The sequence below is a fragment of the Dendropsophus ebraccatus genome, chromosome 2, assembly GCF_027789765.1.
Source record: "Dendropsophus ebraccatus isolate aDenEbr1 chromosome 2, aDenEbr1.pat, whole genome shotgun sequence".
NCBI classification, from domain to species: Eukaryota; Metazoa; Chordata; class Amphibia; order Anura; family Hylidae; genus Dendropsophus; species Dendropsophus ebraccatus.
In genome coordinates, this window is record NC_091455.1 from 179,103,989 (window position 1) to 179,124,057 (window position 20,069).

Genomic DNA, 20,069 nt, shown 5'->3' on the forward strand with positions numbered 1-20,069 from the left:
AGAAAACTGTATATAAATAAACACTTTCATCCCTTATTAACCCTTCGGGATCGAGGATGTAACTGTATGTCCTTTTTGGGGGGTTTAGTTACTGCTCAAGGACTTACAACGATGCCCTGAGATGAAACAGGCACAGGAAACTGATCGCACAGCCCCAATGGTTGCTATGACAACAGGAGGCTTCCCTGAGGCCTACTGTGTCATAACTACAGAAGCTTATGAGGCTCAGCCCTCAAACAAAATGTTTGTTTGTGCTAATGTTTTGTTTTGTACACTTTCCACAATATAATCTGCATGTTGTGTTCTGCAAGGTTCCTATGTTTTTTTCCCCTTGCTCTAAAAGCAACCTATTAAGTGGAGCTTATAATTGCACTATTTCATTTGGTCACTAGATGTCTCTGTTGTAGCAGGAACCAAGAGGATGCAAGAGGTTGTAGGAATGGAGGGGAAACTAGTAATAGTGATGGTGGTTATGCTGCTGTGACTTTGAGAGGTTAGGATTCTTAATAGGAGGAGTAAGAACCATCTTTGTAGGATAAGATGTTATATATAATATTACAAAGTTTCTTATATTCACTTGTACTATTGACCGATGCATAGTTTATTGCCTGTTTAATGACATTTTAGTCTCACCAACCAACAATCAGCAGTTTCTACTTCCCCAGTATTCACATATGACTGCCTAAACTCAAAAGGTGATATAATTAGAAAGATCTACTGTATATGGCATGTGACCTCCTGGGCATCATGTCCTCCACCCTACAGTAACCAACTGGGAAGCAGCTACTACAGGCTCCAAGATCTCCTTTAGCCTCCTTTCTACATTTCAATCAGCCACTTTGGCTCTCATATGATGGTCAGCTCTGATCCCTACGCAGTGAGTGCCCTCTAGTGGCATGCAGAATTTCAATAAAATTGTCATTGTGCTTTTGTGAACCTTCCCTTTCACTGTGATTTGCATAATTGCGTTAAAATAAAGACAGGATATGGTCCTCTTGGGATGCTTACTATGGTGTGCCTAGTATCTGATTAGTGAGATGTGTATCTTAAGGCCCTATTTCACGGAATGATTATCGTTCATAAACTTGCTCCAACGACCGCGCGTTAACGATCACTAAACAATTTTTTTTTAACACATAACACACGTGGGAACGTCAATGATATATGTAGTGTAACGATTATTTTGCGGTTGTTACATGACCATACGACACAACTACTTTTTTTAAACCTTTTTACGAACGACTGAAAGGTTTCTAATTTTACAAACCGATTAGCGAATTATCTTTCAAAGACCAACAATTTTTTTTTGACATGCTGAAAGACAATTTTGAACGACAATATAACTATTTCGCCCTTGTCGTTTGCTCGTTTCACCCCTTCCACGAAGCAATTATCGTTAACGAGCAGTCGTTGGAGCGAGTTTATGAACGATAATCGTTCCGTGGAATAGGGCCTTTATTTCTTTTTTTCCTTCATCTTGTTCTCCCCCACCCTTCCCCAGGAGTCTACGTGATGTTTAGTGTTGTCCTTTCTGCTCTCCTGTTTATTTACCTAGGCCCCAGACTCCTGGGCTCTGATTAGTGTTTTGTTGCATGGTTATGCTGCTGGATTTTACTCTATATGGTCTCTCCTGTCTGTATTCTGTACACCTTGTTATGGCTATTTCGAGCAGCGCTACATTTTCTTAGTCATGATTGTGTTATGTAAGGTTACCGTTGCTTATGTAACCCCATATGCCTGTATATTTTTGTTTATTTTGTCGATTAAAATGTATAAATAAACAATTGATTAAAAAAAAGAGACAAGGTTCGGGCAGCATGATAATAATGACAGCTTCTATTCAATTAAGATCAGAAAAGGAAATGTCATCTCTATGAGAGAATCAGTGCGAACCCCCCCCCTCCCCCCTCGCACACACACACAAAATTTTCACTGAGACATTGAATTCAGTAAAGTTCTACTGAGAGTCAATTACCTGTAGAAAATTTGCAAGTTTTACTCTTTTATACAAATGCTTGAGAGTTGCACTGGCTAAATATACTGTGATCAACAAGTCTCCTTCAGAAACACCATTACAGGTCTCAAAAATCTAGTGTTATTGCTTGGAATAAATATAAGGAAAGATAATCCGCCACTAACTGTGGTATGTAAATTCTTATTATCCTCTTTGGTATGAAAGAGATTAGTCAGGTTCTATTAACTCTGTGCTAACTTTATGCTTTGCAGCTGTCCTGCAAAACATATGCACTACCAAGCACAGCGATCTATGAACAAAAGGCATATAAAATATAAAGATAGTGATGGGGTTAGGTATATTGAAACTTCTGTGCTCACTAGGCATGGTAAAGACAGGGTATATATAGTGCATAGTGAAATGAACACATACCCCATATAAACAGATGTGTATTGACTTGCCTGTGCTTGCTACACAAAGAATGAACAAGATAACCAACATGTGAAAATACAAGTAGTGTATAAACCCACACACCGTATAAGCAGCGTATTTACTGCTGCGATACGCAGCAAACACGCAGCAAAAACGCATCAAAAACGCAGCAGATTATATCTAAATAACTGAACACAGCATCAAATCTGTACCAACAAATCTGCTGCGTATTTGCTGCGTTTTTGTTGCGTATCTGCTGTGTATACGGTGTGTGGGTTTGTACCCGTATAGTTATTAATAAAATTTCCATGCTAGGTATAGAAAAAGCAGGGCATATATGCCATGTCTGTGCTCTCAAGTAACCACCGCTCCCAACACCTCCTAACAGCTTGATCAGAATGGCCTAGATCAGTGATGGCTAACCTTGACACTCCAGTTGTTGCAAAACTACAATTCCCATCATGCCTGAATACCCAAAGAGTGTTAAGGTTAGCCATCACTGGCCTAGATGGCCGGCAGTTTGTTCTTCCAGTCAGGGCCGGTTTTAGACTAGATGTGGCCCTGGGCAAAGTTAAAGGTGGGGCCCCAAATGCTGAAATATTTTAGCAACAATTTAAGGTCCCCATACATTTTACTCTTTTGTTGGTGGTACCTGTTGCTCCTGGTGGGTTCGGCCATCAGTGTAAGGTGTATGGGGCTCTCTGGACAGTCCTCTGACAGATGATATCAGTGGACATAGGGGATCAAGCTTGATGGAAAATCAATGCCCAACCTCTTTGTTCTAAGAGAGATAAGCCGCCATCAGATCTGTATGGCTATGGCTTTACCCTCTCATAGAAAACACAGGAAAACTCAGATGTGCCAAATTTCTATGTATGGGGAGGACGGGACCAGATGGGAGAGATAATTGTCAGCTGAAGGAATGTTCAGCCAGCAGTTATTGGAAGTGTACGGCCACTTTTAAGGCCGTATTACACGGCCTGATATTCTGTAGAAGTGAGCGCCAATCTGGTAGAATGGAGCTCGCTTAGAGAGCCTACTACAGCAAAAGCTATGGAGGAGATTTATCAAACTGTTGTAAAGAAGAATTGGCTCAGTTGCCCCTAGCAACCAATCAGATTCCACCTACTTAGAATCTGAGTAATGAAAGGTGGAATCTGATTGGTTGCTAGGGGCAACTGAGCCAGTTTCACTTTACACTATGTTTGATAAATCTCCCCCTATGTGTATATATACAGTATATCATTAGTGATGTGTGTACAATCCTTGCTGTATATAGTAAACAATAAAGATATATATACTACCTGATCACGTTCCCCGGTGTCCTCAGGCCATGACTGTGATATATACTATCTGATCATGTTCCCCGGTGTCCTCAGGCCTTGTCTGTGATATATACTACCTGATCATGTTCCCCAGTGTCCTCACAGAGCGATAGCGTCCTGATTCGGACAATTTTCGCTCCATGTATTAGGGCCCTTACTCAGTTCAGAAGTTTACATGCCGCTACATGTCAGGACTACCGCTACATGCCGGGACCGCAGCTACATGTCAGGACCGCTGCTACATGTCGGGACCGCCCCTACATGTCGGGACCGCCCCTACATGTCGGGACCGCCCCTACATGTCGGGACCGCCCCTACATGTCGGGACTACCCCTACATGTCAGGACCGCCGCTACATTCTGGGACTGCCCCTACATGTCAGGACCGCCGCTACATTCTGGGACTGCCACTACATGCCAGGACTGCCGCTAAATGCCAGGAATGCCGCTAAATGCCAGGACTGCCCCTACATGCCAGGACTGCCGCTAAATGTCAGGACTGCCCGCTAGTGGTGTAAATACAAGAACTATTTATATGAATTGCTTTAAAAAAATAAATTTAAAAAAATCACTATAATCAGGACCAAATATTACCTCCATACCGTTATTGAAGAAAACACAATATATATAGGCCAATATTACCACCATAAAAGTGACCGCCCCATAATGACTCTATATACACTATATACAGACCAATATTACCGCCATAGAGTGACCACCGCATAATGACTCTATATACACTATATACAGACCAATATTACCGCTATAGACTGACCACTGTATAATAAATGACTGTATATACACTGTATACAGACCAATATTATGTGGTTGTCACCCTATGGCTGTACTATTGGTGTATATAGTGTATATATAGAGTCATTATGTGGCAGTCAATCTATGGCAGTAATGACTCTACGCTATATACAGACCAATATTATTGCCATAGGCTGACCCCTGTATAATGACTTTATATACACTCTATATACAGACCAATATTACCGCCATAGAGTGACCACTGCATAATGACTCTATATACAGACCAATATTACTGCCATAGACTGACCCCTGTATAATGACTCTATATACACTGTATGCAGACCAATATTATGTGGCGATCACTCTATGGCTGTACTATATATACTGTACTGTGGCTGTACTGTATATAGTGTCATTATGTGGTAGTCAATCTATGGCAATAATGACTCTATATATACGCTATATACAGACCAATATTAATGCCAAAGAGTGACCACTGCATAATGACACTATATACAGACCAATATTACCGCCTTAGAGTGACCACTGCATAATGACTCTATATACAGACCAAAATTACTGCCATAGACTGACCCCTGTATAATGACTCTATATACACACTATATACAGACCAATATTATGTGGGCGATCACTCTATGGTTGTACTATTGGTCTGTATATAGTGTGTATATAGAGTCATTATGTGGTGGTCACTGTATGGCGGTAATATTGGTCTGTATATAGTGTCATTATGTGGTAGTCAATCTATGGCAGTAATGAGTGTATATATATACGCTATATACAGACCAATATTAATGCCAAACAGTGACCACTGCATAATGACACTATATACAGACCAATATTACCACCATACAGTGACCACCACCTAAAGACTGAATACCACCTTATTTTTTTCTCAATAAAATACACCGTATCGCCTTAGTGACATCATCATACACTATACATAGGAGCTGCAGCAATTACATAGGACTGATGAGGCCGGAGAATGGCTGCAGCTCCTATATACAGTCTATTCACCTCAACACTTGGAGTCAGCAGTGCTTATACACACACACCATTATATATATATATATATATATATATATATATATATATATACACACACACTCACACACCCATGAAAACACATTATACAGATACAAACCATCCAGTCCACACACTATACACAGGACATGTAACACACACTGCATTCATGCATTATACACCTACATTCATACACATTACACACTACATGTACAGAATACTTACCCCCTCTAGCATGCTGGTTGTAGTGGTGAATCCCCCTCATGTTCCTTGCAGCAGCAGCAGGCTGTCATCCTCACCTGGCAGCCCTCTCCTCCATCGTCCCGACAGCTCCACACCAGAGGAGGAAGTCACGTGCAGTGAGAGGAGCTGGAGGGAGGGGGAGGGGGAGCAGACACCGAGCCCAGCGTCCTGCAGCCTCTGCGTGACCCCTGATAGCAGCAGCCAGGGATCACTGCCAGACGCTGGAGGACGCTGTCTGTGCTCTCCTCTCCTACTGGAACTGCGGTAGGGGGCCCCTGGGGGATGGGGGCCCTGGGCATTTGCCCTGCTTGCCCCCCCCCTAATGCCGGCCCTGCTTCCAGTGCATCTTAGAGGCGTGTAACAGTCATCTATCTTTTACCAAGGGGTACACTTCCCAAAAGTAGCCTCTGAGAGGATTTTTATAGGGCAGTGGAGGAAGCACTTTATATGCCCTCTTGTGCCAAGATCCAGAGTGTGATTACACCTCTAGTCATTTACATATCTCCATGTTTTGCAGCCATTCAAAATTTCTACCTAGGTGCATTATTTTATAGTCAATGATTCCAGATACATACTGCTCCATTCATTGGGATTGTATTGACACAAAAATGGGCCCTGTATAAGCCCACACCTACAAAACAGGGGGCAAATAATCATAGAAATAAAAATATTATACCTCAGCAGCTCCATAGAAGCTCCACCATGCAGTTATACATGGCGAGGAGAATGGGTGCTCGGAGACATATCCCAGATTCCCGACAACAAATTCAGAACTGATTACCTGAAAACTGATTACCAGAACTGATTTTTTTTGTAAGTCAATTGGAAATGGGTTCTGTTGTCTGGTATAAATTCAGTTTTTAAAATTTAGGGGGACATTTATCCAAAACATGCAATTTTTCTACAGAGTATTTGTTTGGTTTTTACCCACCCGAATAGGACTAATTTAACTAATTATAAATTAGTGAACAAAGTAACAGCATAAATTGTGCGATTTTTTTAAATTGTGCATATGATTCGTTAAGGGGGAAATCATTTGAGGGAATACTCAAAACAGGCAGATTAACCCTTAGAGGACCGGGCTAATTTTGAATTTTTGTGTTTTCATTTTTCCCTCCTTGTGCTTAAAAGGCCATAGCAGTTGCATTTTTTCACCTAGAAACCCACATGAGCCCTTATTTTTTGCGCCACTAATTGTACTTTGCAATGACAGGCTGAATTTTTTCATAAAGTACACTGTGAAACCACAATGTGTGGCGAAATTGAAAAAAAAACCAATGCATTTCTTTTATTTGGAGGGTTTTTGTTTTTACGCCGCTCGCCCAAGGGTAAAACTGACTGGTTATATATGTTCCTTAATTTGTTACGATTACAACGATATGTAACATGTATAACTTTTCTTTTATTTGATGGCTTGTAAAAAATTCAAACCATTGTTAACAAATATATGTTTCTTAAAATCGCTCCCTTCCCAGGCTTATAGTGCTTTTATCCTTTGGTCTATGGGGCTGTGTGAGGTGTCATTTTTTGCGCCATGATCTTTACTTTCTATCGGTACCTTGATTGAACATATGCGACTTTTTGATCGCTTTTTATTACAATATTTCTGGATTTGATCCGACCAAAAAGGCACAATTTTGCACTGTGTTTTTTTTTGCGCTTACGCCATTTACCGTGTGACATCAGGAATGTGATTAACTAATAGTTCGTGTGATTACGCACGCGACAATAATTAACATGTTTATTTATTTATTTTTATTTATAACGTGGGGAAAGGGGGGGTGATTCGCACTTTTATTAAGGAAGGGGGCTTTTTTATTGATAATGACACTTTTTTTTTTACGCTTACACTAGGAGCCCCCCTGGGGGACTTCTAGTATAAGCACACTGATCTCTCATTGAGATCTATGCTGTATAGTTATACAGCATAGGTCAATGAGATAGGTACTGGATTGCTTCTGGCTGCTGCCGAGCCGGGATCAGCGCCATTACGGCAAAGACCCCGACCTGGATGTGTGGATTGCTCCTCGCTAGACACCAGAGATGGGCTGCAGTAAGTAATCGGATGCAGCTGTCAACCGTGCCCGCTAATAACCATTATAACCGTGCCCGCTAATAACCAATCATATGGTTTGGAAAAATCAAGTTATATAAAATCTAACAATAGCAGATTCATCAAAAAAAAGTTTTAGTTAGCATACAGTAACATCCTATTCTAAGTGCATTCCTAGCAAGTTAAAGGGGTACTCCAGATGGAAAAAAAGTGTTTTCAGATCATTTGTTGTCAGAAAGGTATACAGATTTTTAAACTCAAGTCTTCCAGTCCTTACCAGCTGCTGTAGGCCCTACAGGAAGTGGTGTATTCTCTACTGCTGTATTCTCAGTGCTCTCTACTGCCACCTCTTTCCATGACAGGAACAGCCCAGAGCAGTATATCAAATCCCCATTGAAAGTCTCTCCTGCTCTGGATGTCAGAAATGTGCAGTAAGCCTGGTGTGAACTGGGCCTGTTTTTATTTTTTGTGTGACACACCCGCTTGCTTCTCAGCCTCCTGGTAATGCAGAAGTTACACCGCTCCCTGCTAGCCTTGATCGCTGCAGCTGAGCAGTGTCTTTTGATTGACATATTCCTTAGCCTGTCCGAAACCTTGAGGATCAAATCGCCGGTCTAATGGGGATCCAGACCAGGCTCTTGATCCTCATAAATGAAAGCAGAGCCAGTCTTTCTCTGCTGGCTATTAAGGTTCATACCCTGAAAGAAATGAAAGGTGGAATCTGATTGGTTTCTAGGGGCAACTGAGCCAGTTTCACTTTACACCATGTTTGATAAGCCTCCCCCTTAATCTCCAGAGTACCCCTTTAATTTGAGAATTCATATGAGACACATCAAAAAGTGTTCTCACTTCGCCTAGCTCACCGTTCAGTTTTCCAGCACTGGAAATTGTGATTTCAATAGTATTTCTATAGGCTGGATACTCGCACTATAAAACATTTTTTTTCCCGTGAGTTTTCATATTAAACTCTGGGCACATGCTTCTTCTTACTCCAAGAAGAACAATGGAATAAAAACAGGACGTCCAAAAGGGCCGCTTCAAAGTCCTAATCCATACTAACCTGTTCTGATGCTACAATAAATCCTATAAATGTTATAGCAACCATCCATACATTGCCAAGTAGTACAGATAATAATAGGGCAGTGTAATCTGATGTACATTGTGTGTGTACAGAGGCAGCGGCTGAAGTTCTGATGATGGAACAGGTGGAGCTGGGAGGGGCCCTATCTTCTATACCGGAAAGAAAGCTTTGTCAGATGAAACAGCACTCTAAGCTCAGCACAGGACCTGGTCTAACTCCTCCTTCTCCTGCCTGTCTCCTTAGAGCTAACAGGCTGGTAGGAAGGTGCGGCTGGAAGGATGGCTGCAAAGAGAAGGAGAAGAAGAGACCTGGATCCTGGGGTAAGAGCAAGCGACAAGGTAGAACCTGTACATAGGGCCACATCTTCTGTATATATAATGACTATGCAGAATTCCCCTTGTGATCCAGGGTGGGAAGCTTCATTATTTAGGAGATGCTGTAGATGCAGAATGTAAGGGTTATTGCTGAGAGTCACTCTATATGAAGTCTATTTATTGCACCAGGTTTACTTTAGTTATTTCATGATTTACACCTCCGACCGTTGTTTTTGTATATCTTTTACTGTACGGTTTACAGCATGGGAGATTAATTTGAGTGTTTTGCAGGCGACGTATTGTAAATGTATGTTTATATACAGTATATCTGTTCATGGACATAAAATAATAAGCCCATCTAGTATCCTGTCTTCCTGTCTGCATTCTCCTGAATTAGCAATAAGGTAGTTATTATAACCCCCTCCATCCTATGAAAAAGGATATAAAAACGGCAGCTTAATTGGACACCATAAAGGACTGTTTAACTCCTTAGGGTAAATGCACATTAGACTGTTTTGCTGTGTAAAAGTCGCATGGCTTTAGGTGCAGATTGTGCAGCAGGCTTTACATTCTGCATTGATATAAAGTGACATGCTGCAGGTTATCAGCACTGCAGGTTCAATTCTAGATGAGACTTCAAAAATGACATTTACTCTGCTGGTACTGGAATCTGCTGGGGATTTGCTATGTGAATTTCTGGGCTGAAAATACTCTAATCTAGTGTGAGTTTTCATTTAAAGACTCAGCTAACTTTGGTCGTCTATATTTATATATTCAGTTTAGGCATATTTTTCTGCTTTATAAATGTAGCAAACCTTCCTTGGTGTTCTTCCTGTTTTACTGCAATGCGACCTAGAATTATAGTGTCACTGTTGTTATACAAAAACTGAGTTTTGAGTCAAGAGTTTTGATCGGTCCAGGTCTGAGTGGTCAGACCCATACTGAGCGGGAGAACGAGGGGGGAGAGCACTGTGCTGCTGTGAGTCAGGCTCATAGACTTTCATACACCTCAGACCAGGTTGCTGTTGGACTTTCCTGTTTTTGACCACGTTCACACACTGTATTTGGGTGTTAAATAATGATTGCTACTGCAGGTTGCAACATTGGACAGCGTGCAATTACATTAAAGTGTATGGAACAACAGCCGTAGTGTATACACACTGTATACACTACGGCCATTGTTCATTGTGGCTAAAGAGAATAATTGACAGGTCCATTTTCTACGGTCGCTGTTCATTAAACTGAAAATAGTCTCCCAGCCATATTTTACACTGTGGTCAGTGGTAAATTGAAGCGCGGGCACACCCCAATGTGCCCGCATTCCAATTAAGATCAAATGATGTTCATCCCGCCAATACTGCAGGGTGAACATGTAAACAGGTGAACATGTAAACAGCGACCATTGTTTAACACGGACGTCTTCTTACACAATGTAAACATGTAACACTTTAGTTAAAGTGTTTTTGGGGGGGTTTGTCCCATTTGATTTACAAAACATGTCTACCAAATATATTCTACAAAATATATTCTGCTAGGACACAAACATAAATGAAGACAAAAAAGCAGGAACTTTACTGTGTATAAGTATTCACCTCCTGAAATTACACATGTAAATCTTTAGGGGTAGGTCTCCTTTAGTTTTGCACTTCTAGACATTGGCATTTTTTTGGGCATTCTTCCAAGAAAAACTACTCCAACTCTTTATGCAATGCTTTAGATTCTCAGCTGGATTAAAGGGGCTATCCAGTGCTACAAAAACAAAAACATGGCCACTTTCTTTCAGAGACAACACGACTCTTGTCTCTAGTTCAGGTGCGGTTTGTAATTAAGCTCCATTAACTTCAATGGAACTGAGCAGCAAAACCCCACCCAAGCTGGAGAGTGGGGCTGTCTCTGGAAGAAAGTGCCCATGTTTTTGTAGCGCTGAATAATCCCTTTAAGGTCTGTCAGTAAGCCATTCCAGGACATTTAAATGTCACTCTTTCAATATATATTAAACCAAAAAAAGGAGGAATTAACCCACAAACAAAATGCAGGACCAGATATAAAAAAAATATTATTATCCTTTATTGAAATATATATAAATGTATTGAAAATTTTCTTTTAAACAGTAATAAATACAAATACAGGAGCTGACACATTCACAGATCCCCAACAAGCAGGTGGTAGTAAATTATGTTACACAGTAAGGCTATGTTCACACTACGTATGAGACCGTCCGTTCCGTGACCCCAGCCGGGTCACGGAACGGCCGGTCTCTGGCCGGATCATCTCGGATGATCTTTCCGGCCGCGGCGCATCAGCATGCGCCCGCATCAGAGCTTCCCATAGCACACAGTGAAGCAAGCGGCCGGAGCCACTCGCTTTACTGTGTGAACTGACAGGTCTTTCTGCGGCCGGAATTCACTGAATTCCGGACGCAGAAAACTGACCTGTCAGTTATTTGCGGCGCCGCATAGATCCCGGCCGGAGCGTATACGATGTGTGTACGCTCCGGCCGGGATCCCATTGAAAGTAAGGTTATGTTTCACCCTGCAAAGCTACGGCCGTAGTTCTGCGGCAAGAACTACGGCCTTAGTTTTACGTAGTGTGAACATAGCCTCAATCCTCAAAAATAAGATGGAAGTTATAAAATGTAAATTAATTTACATACACAAAGCACTGGGCACCGGGCATATAGACTACTCAAATTTAAACCATAGGTCAGTAAACAATCATATATTAGCCTAATATAGTTAGTGCATACTACTTATAAATCGTGTCCTTGCCACCGCAATGGCCACCGCACCACTCACCAACACACGTTTCACGTGTTGCTTTATTGAGGGTGATGTCACAAGTGCTGGGCTCTCCCTTTTTACGCTACAATCAACCAATCACATACATACCCCAAATGTGCTGCCAATTTCTTGTAATCAGACGCCATCCTGCGTCTCAATCGGCAGAACCAGAAGTGACATCACTTCCAGTTCCTGAGAAAATCATCATAGAATCTGAGGTGATATCACTCATTAGGACATCCGCTCATCAAATAAATACATTGTATGGCCATCTGATATTTATTAGGTACACAGTATCGTATTATACATATATGGGTAAATTAGACTACCTTTGTGGAGCGTCAGACCGGATGTGATGAATCGTCACGTGATCGCCCTGACCCGTCACCTGATGACCAGAGGAATCCATTATGCCGGAAATGGCGTGGATGACATAGTACTACGGATCACATGAGCAGTCATGTGATATAAAACATATTAAAATACCATATTAGTTATATAAATATCGAGGGGTGGTTACTAGAGATGAGCAAACCGGGTTCGGGTTTGAGTCGATCCGAACCTGAACGTTCGGTACTTGATAAGTTGGGGCTGCTGAACTTGGATAAAGCTCTAAGGTTGTCTGGAAAACATGGATACAGCCAATGACTATATCCATGTTTTTCACATAGCCTTAGGGCTTTAGCCAACTTCGGCAGCCCCCGCTAATCAAATGCCGAAAGTTCGGGTTCGGATCGACTCAAGCATGCTCAAGGTTCGCTCATCTCTAGTGGTTACATCATACAACACCAAAAGAATTGTAAAAATTAACCCCATAGACGTGTCACGTGATGACGGGACAACCCCATGATTACCATTCTGTACATATAATAAATACAAAAACGAATGGACAGACCTTAAAGTGCTCAAAAAAAAAAAAAAAAAAAAGTGCACAGTGCAGGTGACATGCAAAACATGATTAGAAGTGCTGTCATACTTAAACCTGTATACTAGCAAAATAATTAATTATTCCAAAGGAAAAAAAGCATATGGTAGAGAATACAAATAAATAATAAAAAATAATACAAAAATATATAGAGATATAAAAAAAATGTGCAAATACGCATATATAGATTAGGAACTATATGGTGCATATGGTGTTAACATATTAGTGCAGCAAAATATATGTACAGTGTATATTAATAAACCAGATGATGAAATGTTTGTACGATGTAATGAAATATAAACTAGTGTCCAATAAGTGACCCCATTGTGAATTATTGTGTGATACCCATGTGAATATGTGATATATACCATGCAGAAAATCATATTGTAAGGGAGTATATATAAAGTGACACCAAAGTGTCAATATAGTGCTAGTTAATTAAATATGTGTAAATATATAGTGATGTAAGTGTGCGACAACCCCGTAAACATGTATGTTACCCATGGTCACTAAGCCTGTAAACATGATATATTAAGTTCTTATGTGGTCATATTTAATAAAGTGCCAACATCTAATTAGTCCTGTTTATCCTGTAAAATATATTGAATATATCACAACATATCTCATCATATATTATATATACAGTATTGCACTATGCCCAATGCCACAGTGCCACGCATAAAAGCTCAAACAAGACCATTGTATAAAAAAGTGCCCAGTGCTATGTACATCCAATATATCATAGTAAACCATTAGAGAACAACACCAATACTATAGTAACAATGTCCCATATAATTGAAATAGTCTAATGAGGGCAAAAACATGCCAAACTAAGACCCAAGGAGTCTAATGTCTGATGTCCTATGTCCATTCAGGGCCGGGACAAGGAGTTTTGGTGCCCTAGGCAGAGAAGGCAAATGGCGCCCCCCCCCACATTAGAATTGGTGCTCCCCGCACAGTATAATGCCCTGAATGTACCCCCACACTGTATTAAGAGCCCCAATACATACAGTAGTTACCTTATAACACTATTTCCACCATACAGTGATTACATATTACATGAAAACTGCACTGAACAGAACAGAAAGATATCCCCAATGATACCATTCCGTAATACCGCCACACCATGACCCCTATCACTACAACCCTATAACTGTGCAGTTACATCCAGTGACTCACATGGGCCGTCTTCTCTGATCTGTCACATTTTCTTTTTCCCTCCATCCAGCCTGGGCCACCTAGAAGTCGTCTTCTGGCTGTGAATCTTCTCTCCAGAATCTGTCAGAGAAACATTTTAGGCTCCAACACATACAGTAGTTAGCCCCCTCTGTACCCCTATATAGTAGTTACACTCCTCTGTGCCCCCATAGTTTTAAGGTGTCCCTGTGCCCCAGTATTGTAGTAAAGCCCCTCTGTGCAGCCCCAATATAGTATAGACTGCTGCGTGCTTGTAACGCCTGGAGTAGTGGATCCACTGGACCGGCACCAGCGATGGCACAAACCTCACCAGGGAGCGGAGTCTAAGGGGCCGCTGGTTTTCACCAGAGCCCGCCGCAAGGCGGGATGGACTTGCTGCGGCGGGCGACCCCCAGGTCGCTACCCCTGGCTTGGTTGCTGGTGACGGCAGGCGAGGCGTGGCAGGAGCAGTAGGCAGGAGATGGCACTGGCAAAGGTCTGCAGGTGAGAGCGCACGTGACAGGCTGAACGCAGGAACAGATGGAGTGGCTGGGAAACAGGAACCAGGAACAGGGACTGGGGACCGGGTAACGGATAGGACTCAGGAACAGGGACTGGGACCAGGTAACAGATAGGACTCAGGAACAACAGGGGCTGGGCCAAACGCTATGGGAAGCATGTAGAGGCTCCAACACTAAGGACAGGGCATGCTGGGATTTATAGGGGAGTGATTGGGTGCAACTACCAATTAGGAGCGCACTGCCCCTTTAAATCTGAGACAGCCGGCGCGCGCGCGCCCTAGGAGGCGGGGACGCGCGCGCCGGCCGGCACAGCGGGAGACAGGAGCGTGGAGAGGTGAGGCGCCCCCCGGGGCCGAGGTGACAGCAGCGCCGGGTCCCCGACTATGGACACCGGCTGCTGCATAGGGCAGGCAGCGGTCGCGGCGGCGGCCCGGAACGCGGGACGCCGCCGCGGCCGTAACAGTACCCCCCCCCTTTGGCCTCCCCCTCTTTCTTGCCTGCAAATGGTACAGGAAGCCACAAAGTCTTTGACATCTTGGGATAGGCTGGGCCACCAGTAGTGGCGAGAGATCCGTTGGCCGGTCTTACGGACTCCCGGGTGCCCGGCCTCCAACGAGGAATGTCCCCAGTTCAAAATACCTCTTCGAAGCGCAGGGTGAACATGAGTCTTTCCGGGGGGTACTCTCTGAAGAGTGGAGGTGACGACTGGTACTAGGCGATCAGGCGGTATAACGTGGCAAGGGACCTTCTGTAAGTTCTTCCGGTGGTGAGAGAACACGACCTTAGTCTTGGGTACGGGGAGAGGGTACACCTCGGCAGAGAAGGCATCCGCCGAGTCTTGGTCTTCTGCCGGTAGGCCGGATAGAGGCTTGGCCGGGACAGGAAATGACATAATACACTTGGTCTGAGGTGACTTGAGACACTGGTGGGAACAGTCCTGACCCCAACTGAGAATCTCCCCGGTTCTCCAGTCCAGCTGAGGGGCATGTTCTTGTAGCCACGGGAGTCCCAGGAGGACCGCGGGGGAAGAATGGGGCAGGACGTAGAAGGATATCTCTTCTTGATGTGAAGGACCCACCTGGAGGACTAAAGATGCGGTCTGGTAGTACACACGGTCGGTAAGAATTTCGCCCGTGACCGAGGAGATAGTCAGGGGCCTGGCTAGTCGGGTCACGGGTAGCCGCCATCTTTGGACCAATGTTGCCGCAATAAAACTGCCTGCTGACCCCGAATCGAGGAAGGCAGTAGTCAGATGATTTTGTCCTGAGGGAGTCCGGATGGAAACTGGCATAGACAGACTTGGAATGGTGGCATTTACACCTAGGGACACCTGTCCCACCGGACCTAGGTGCGAGCATTTTCCGGATGTTTGGGGACGTAGGGGACATCCCAGCCGGAAGTGATCGGAACCACCGCAATAGAGACAGAGATTCTGCTCCAGGCGCCGGATTCTTTCATCAGGCGTCAGGTGAGCCCGTTCCACCTGCATAGGAATCTCAGGAGAGGGTTGGGACATCGAAAGGTCAGGATTCTGGAAAACTGGCGCCAGCTGGGGATGGCGACGGGAACGGGTTAGTAAATGTTCATGCCGAACCTCCTCCTCCCTCTCCGAAAAACGAGTATCAACTCGGGTGGCCAGTAGAATGAGTTCGTTCAGGGAGGTAGGCAGGTCTCGGGCAGCGAGCACGTCTCTCACACGACTAGACAGGCCCTTCTTGAAGGTGGCCAATAGGGCGGCCTCGTTCCAGTCCAATTCAGCTGCCAGGGTGCGGAACTGGATGGCGTAGTCACCAACAGAGGAGCTGCCTTGAGAGAGGTTGAGGAGAGCAGTCTCGGCTGAAGAAGCACGGGCAGGTTCCTCAAAGACGGAGCGAAACTCGAATAGGAAGGCCCGGAGATTGGCAGCAACAGGATCATCACGGTCCCACAGTGGCGTGGCCCAGGCCAGGGCTCTACCCTCTAATAGGCTGATGATGAAAGCCACTTTAGAGCGCTCGGTGGAAAACTGACTACTCAAAAGTTCAATGTGCATGGTGCACTGAGTCAGGAATCCTCTGCACAACTTAGAGTCCCCAGAGTACTTGCTTGGGAGGGCCAGTCGGAGTGAAGAAGCAGCGTCAGGAGATGGTGTGCGCTGGGCAGTAGTCTGCTGCTGTAAGGCGGCAGTGAGTTGCTGGATCTGCTGTGACTGTTTCTGGATTTGTTGAGCCTGTTGCGCGACCACTCTGGCGACGTCACGGAGATCTGGCACCTCGCCGGGATCCATGGTTGGAGCCTACTGTAACGCCTGGAGTAGTGGATCCACTGGACCGGCACCAGCGATGGCACAAACCTCACCAGGGAGCGGAGTCTAAGGGGCCGCTGGTTTTCACCAGAGCCCGCCGCAAGGCGGGATGGACTTGCTGCGGCGGGCGACCCCCAGGTCGCTACCCCTGGCTTGGTTGCTGGTGACGGCAGGCGAGGCGTGGCAGGAGCAGTAGGCAGGAGATGGCACTGGCAAAGGTCTGCAGGTGAGAGCGCACGTGACAGGCTGAACGCAGGAACAGATGGAGTGGCTGGGAAACAGGAACCAGGAACAGGGACTGGGGACCGGGTAACGGATAGGACTCAGGAACAGGGACTGGGACCAGGTAACAGATAGGACTCAGGAACAACAGGGGCTGGGCCAAACGCTATGGGAAGCATGTAGAGGCTCCAACACTAAGGACAGGGCATGCTGGGATTTATAGGGGAGTGATTGGGTGCAACTACCAATTAGGAGCGCACTGCCCCTTTAAATCTGAGACAGCCGGCGCGCGCGCGCCCTAGGAGGCGGGGACGCGCGCGCCGGCCGGCACAGCGGGAGACAGGAGCGTGGAGAGGTGAGGCGCCCCCCGGGGCCGAGGTGACAGCAGCGCCGGGTCCCCGACTATGGACACCGGCTGCTGCATAGGGCAGGCAGCGGTCGCGGCGGCGGCCCGGAACGCGGGACGCCGCCGCGGCCGTAACAGTGCTGCCCCCAGAAATATATAGACCCCCTGAGTGCTCCCCCATAAATATATAGATCTCCTGTGTGCTCCCCCAGAAGTATATAGAACCCCTGTGTGCTCTCCCAGAAGTATATAGACCCCGTGTGCTCCCCCAGTTATATATATAAATCCCCTGTGTGCTGCCCCCAGTTATACATAGACCCCCTGTGTGCTGCCCCCAGTTATACATAGACCCCCTGTGTGCTCCTCCAGTTATATATAGACCCCTGTGTGCTCCTCCAGTTATATATAGACCCCTGTGTGCTCTTCCAGTTATATATAGACCCCTGTGTGCTCCCTAACCCTTCCCATATAACAGTAATTCTCCAAAACAGACAAAAAAAACCCCACTTATACTCACCTGGGCCATGCGTCTTCTCTTCACTGCACTCTTGTGGCAGAGTTACCTGCGGTCACAAGAGGCCGCTCTCCCCATCACATAACAACGCACCAACACACCCCTGACCCTGCAGAGCATCACATAACAGTCCACCCACACACCCCTGACCCTGCAGAACATCTCATATCTATGCACCCACACACCCCTGACCTGCAAAACATCTCATATCTATGCACCTACACACCCCTGACCTGCAGAACATCTCACATCTATGCACCCACACACCCCTAACCTGCAGAACATCTTATATCTATGCACCCACACACCCCTGACCTGCAGAACATCTCACATCTATGCACCCACACACCCCTGACCTGCAGAACATCTCATATCTATGCACCCACACACCCCTGACCTGCAGAACATCTCATATCTATGCACCCACACACCCCTGACCTGCAGAACATCTCATATCTATGCACCCACACACCCCTGACCTGCAGAACATCTCACATCTATGCACCCACACACCCCTGACCTGCAGAACATCTCATATCTATGCACCCACACACCCCTGACCTGCAGAACATCTCACATCTATGCACCCACACACCCCTGACCTGCAGAACATCTCACATCTATGCACCCACACACCCCTGACCTGCAGAACATCTCATATCTATGCACCCACACACCCCTGACCTGCAGAACATCTCACATCTATGCACCCACACACCCCTGACCTGCAGAACATCTCACATCTATGCACCCACACACCCCTGACCTGCAGAACATCTCATATCTATGCACCCACACACCCCTGACCCTGCAGAACATCTCATATCTATGCACCCACACACCCCTACAGAACATCTCATATCTATGCACCCCCCCCCCTGCAGAACTCTTTGTCCCGGCCCTGTGTCCATTGGTTCAAACACGGGGAGAAATGTTGACCATCCTTAAAACACCTAAAAACATATATGAAAATAAATTAGAGACATAAAAGTATATTTATTAGGTGACCAATAAAATGCCTCAAAAGAGATAATACATAATAGTTTTAAAAAAATGGAGGGGGGGGGGGGGGGGGGTAAAATAAGCAAGAGAAACGAAAGCCCCTTACTTGGACATAAACGGAACCAAAAATTCATCATCATTCATTAGTAGGACTGCAGGAAGTTTCGAAGTGATATTTCAGCTGAGATGTAAGTGGAGACATCGTGGACCCAGACCTATAATCAAACGAGCAAAGAAAAGAGAAGGCGCAGGAAGTGATGGAAAGGGCAGATAACTATTACAAAAAAGAGACAAAGCTATTGCCTTCATTCAGTCCAAAAGGGACCACTGTATTCAGAATATCCATTTAGTTTCCTTCTTAGCCAAACATTGCTTCAGATCTTTCAATGTATAGTAGCTTTAAAGGGGAACTCCACATAAGTAAATTTGTATTATTTGTAAAATTTGTATAATTTCTATTAAAAGTACATTAAAAGTTAATATAGATGTGTCTATACAATGTAATACCATATCTGTACGCTTCTGCCACACTGGTAGCTGATAGAAATCAAGGAAGTGAAGAAAAATGGCCTCTGTGCCAATTCACATTGTCTCCTGCTTCCACTGCTCTCCCACCTTAGGAGATAAGTATTCCATGCTCACATTGTGTGTGTGTTTGCTGAGATCAGGCTGATGATGCAGACAGGGGGAAGGGCATAATGTCCCAGGAGGCTTGGCTGGAGTAATTCACCATCTCTGACCAGCCAGAAGCAGGTGCTGCACTGATTTCACTGATTGTGCAAAAGTCTGCACTGAAATTATGGCTATGTTCACATATGCTGGAGTTTAATTACAGTACTGCAGTGTATTCACAAAAATGATGCAGTAACACAAGTAAATTATGCTAAACAGCACAGAGGATCAGAGCCGGCACTACCAATCCCACCTGGACAAAAAACAAGGCATAAACAGTATATCCCATGGATTATAATATCGCATAAACTCCTTATTGTGGGGCTCAACTTCAAATATAAAAGATGCTTGATCATAATATGTGCGTGGAAATAAAAAGAAAAAAAATAATAAATTTAAAAAAATTCTTTACTTTATTCCCATATC

The 20,069-nt window shown here is 44.6% G+C and overlaps 1 protein-coding gene across 4 annotated transcripts in view; it reads left to right on the forward strand.

Moving 5' to 3' along the window:
• Positions 1-411: 411 nt before the first annotated feature.
• The window catches only part of ABCB5 (ATP binding cassette subfamily B member 5), a 61,723-nt gene continuing 42,065 nt past the window's right edge, over positions 412-20,069 (forward strand). For 2 of the 4 annotated variants that reach the window (XM_069960477.1, XM_069960479.1), the window contains exon 1: positions 9,129-9,207. In XM_069960477.1, coding sequence (XP_069816578.1) covers positions 9,166-9,207 — 42 coding nt within the window. In that variant the 5' untranslated portion in view covers positions 9,129-9,165. Of the gene's footprint in view, positions 494-800; positions 878-9,128; positions 9,208-20,069 lie in introns of those variants that run through there. The other 2 variants (XM_069960480.1, XM_069960478.1) reach the window with 2 other exon arrangements.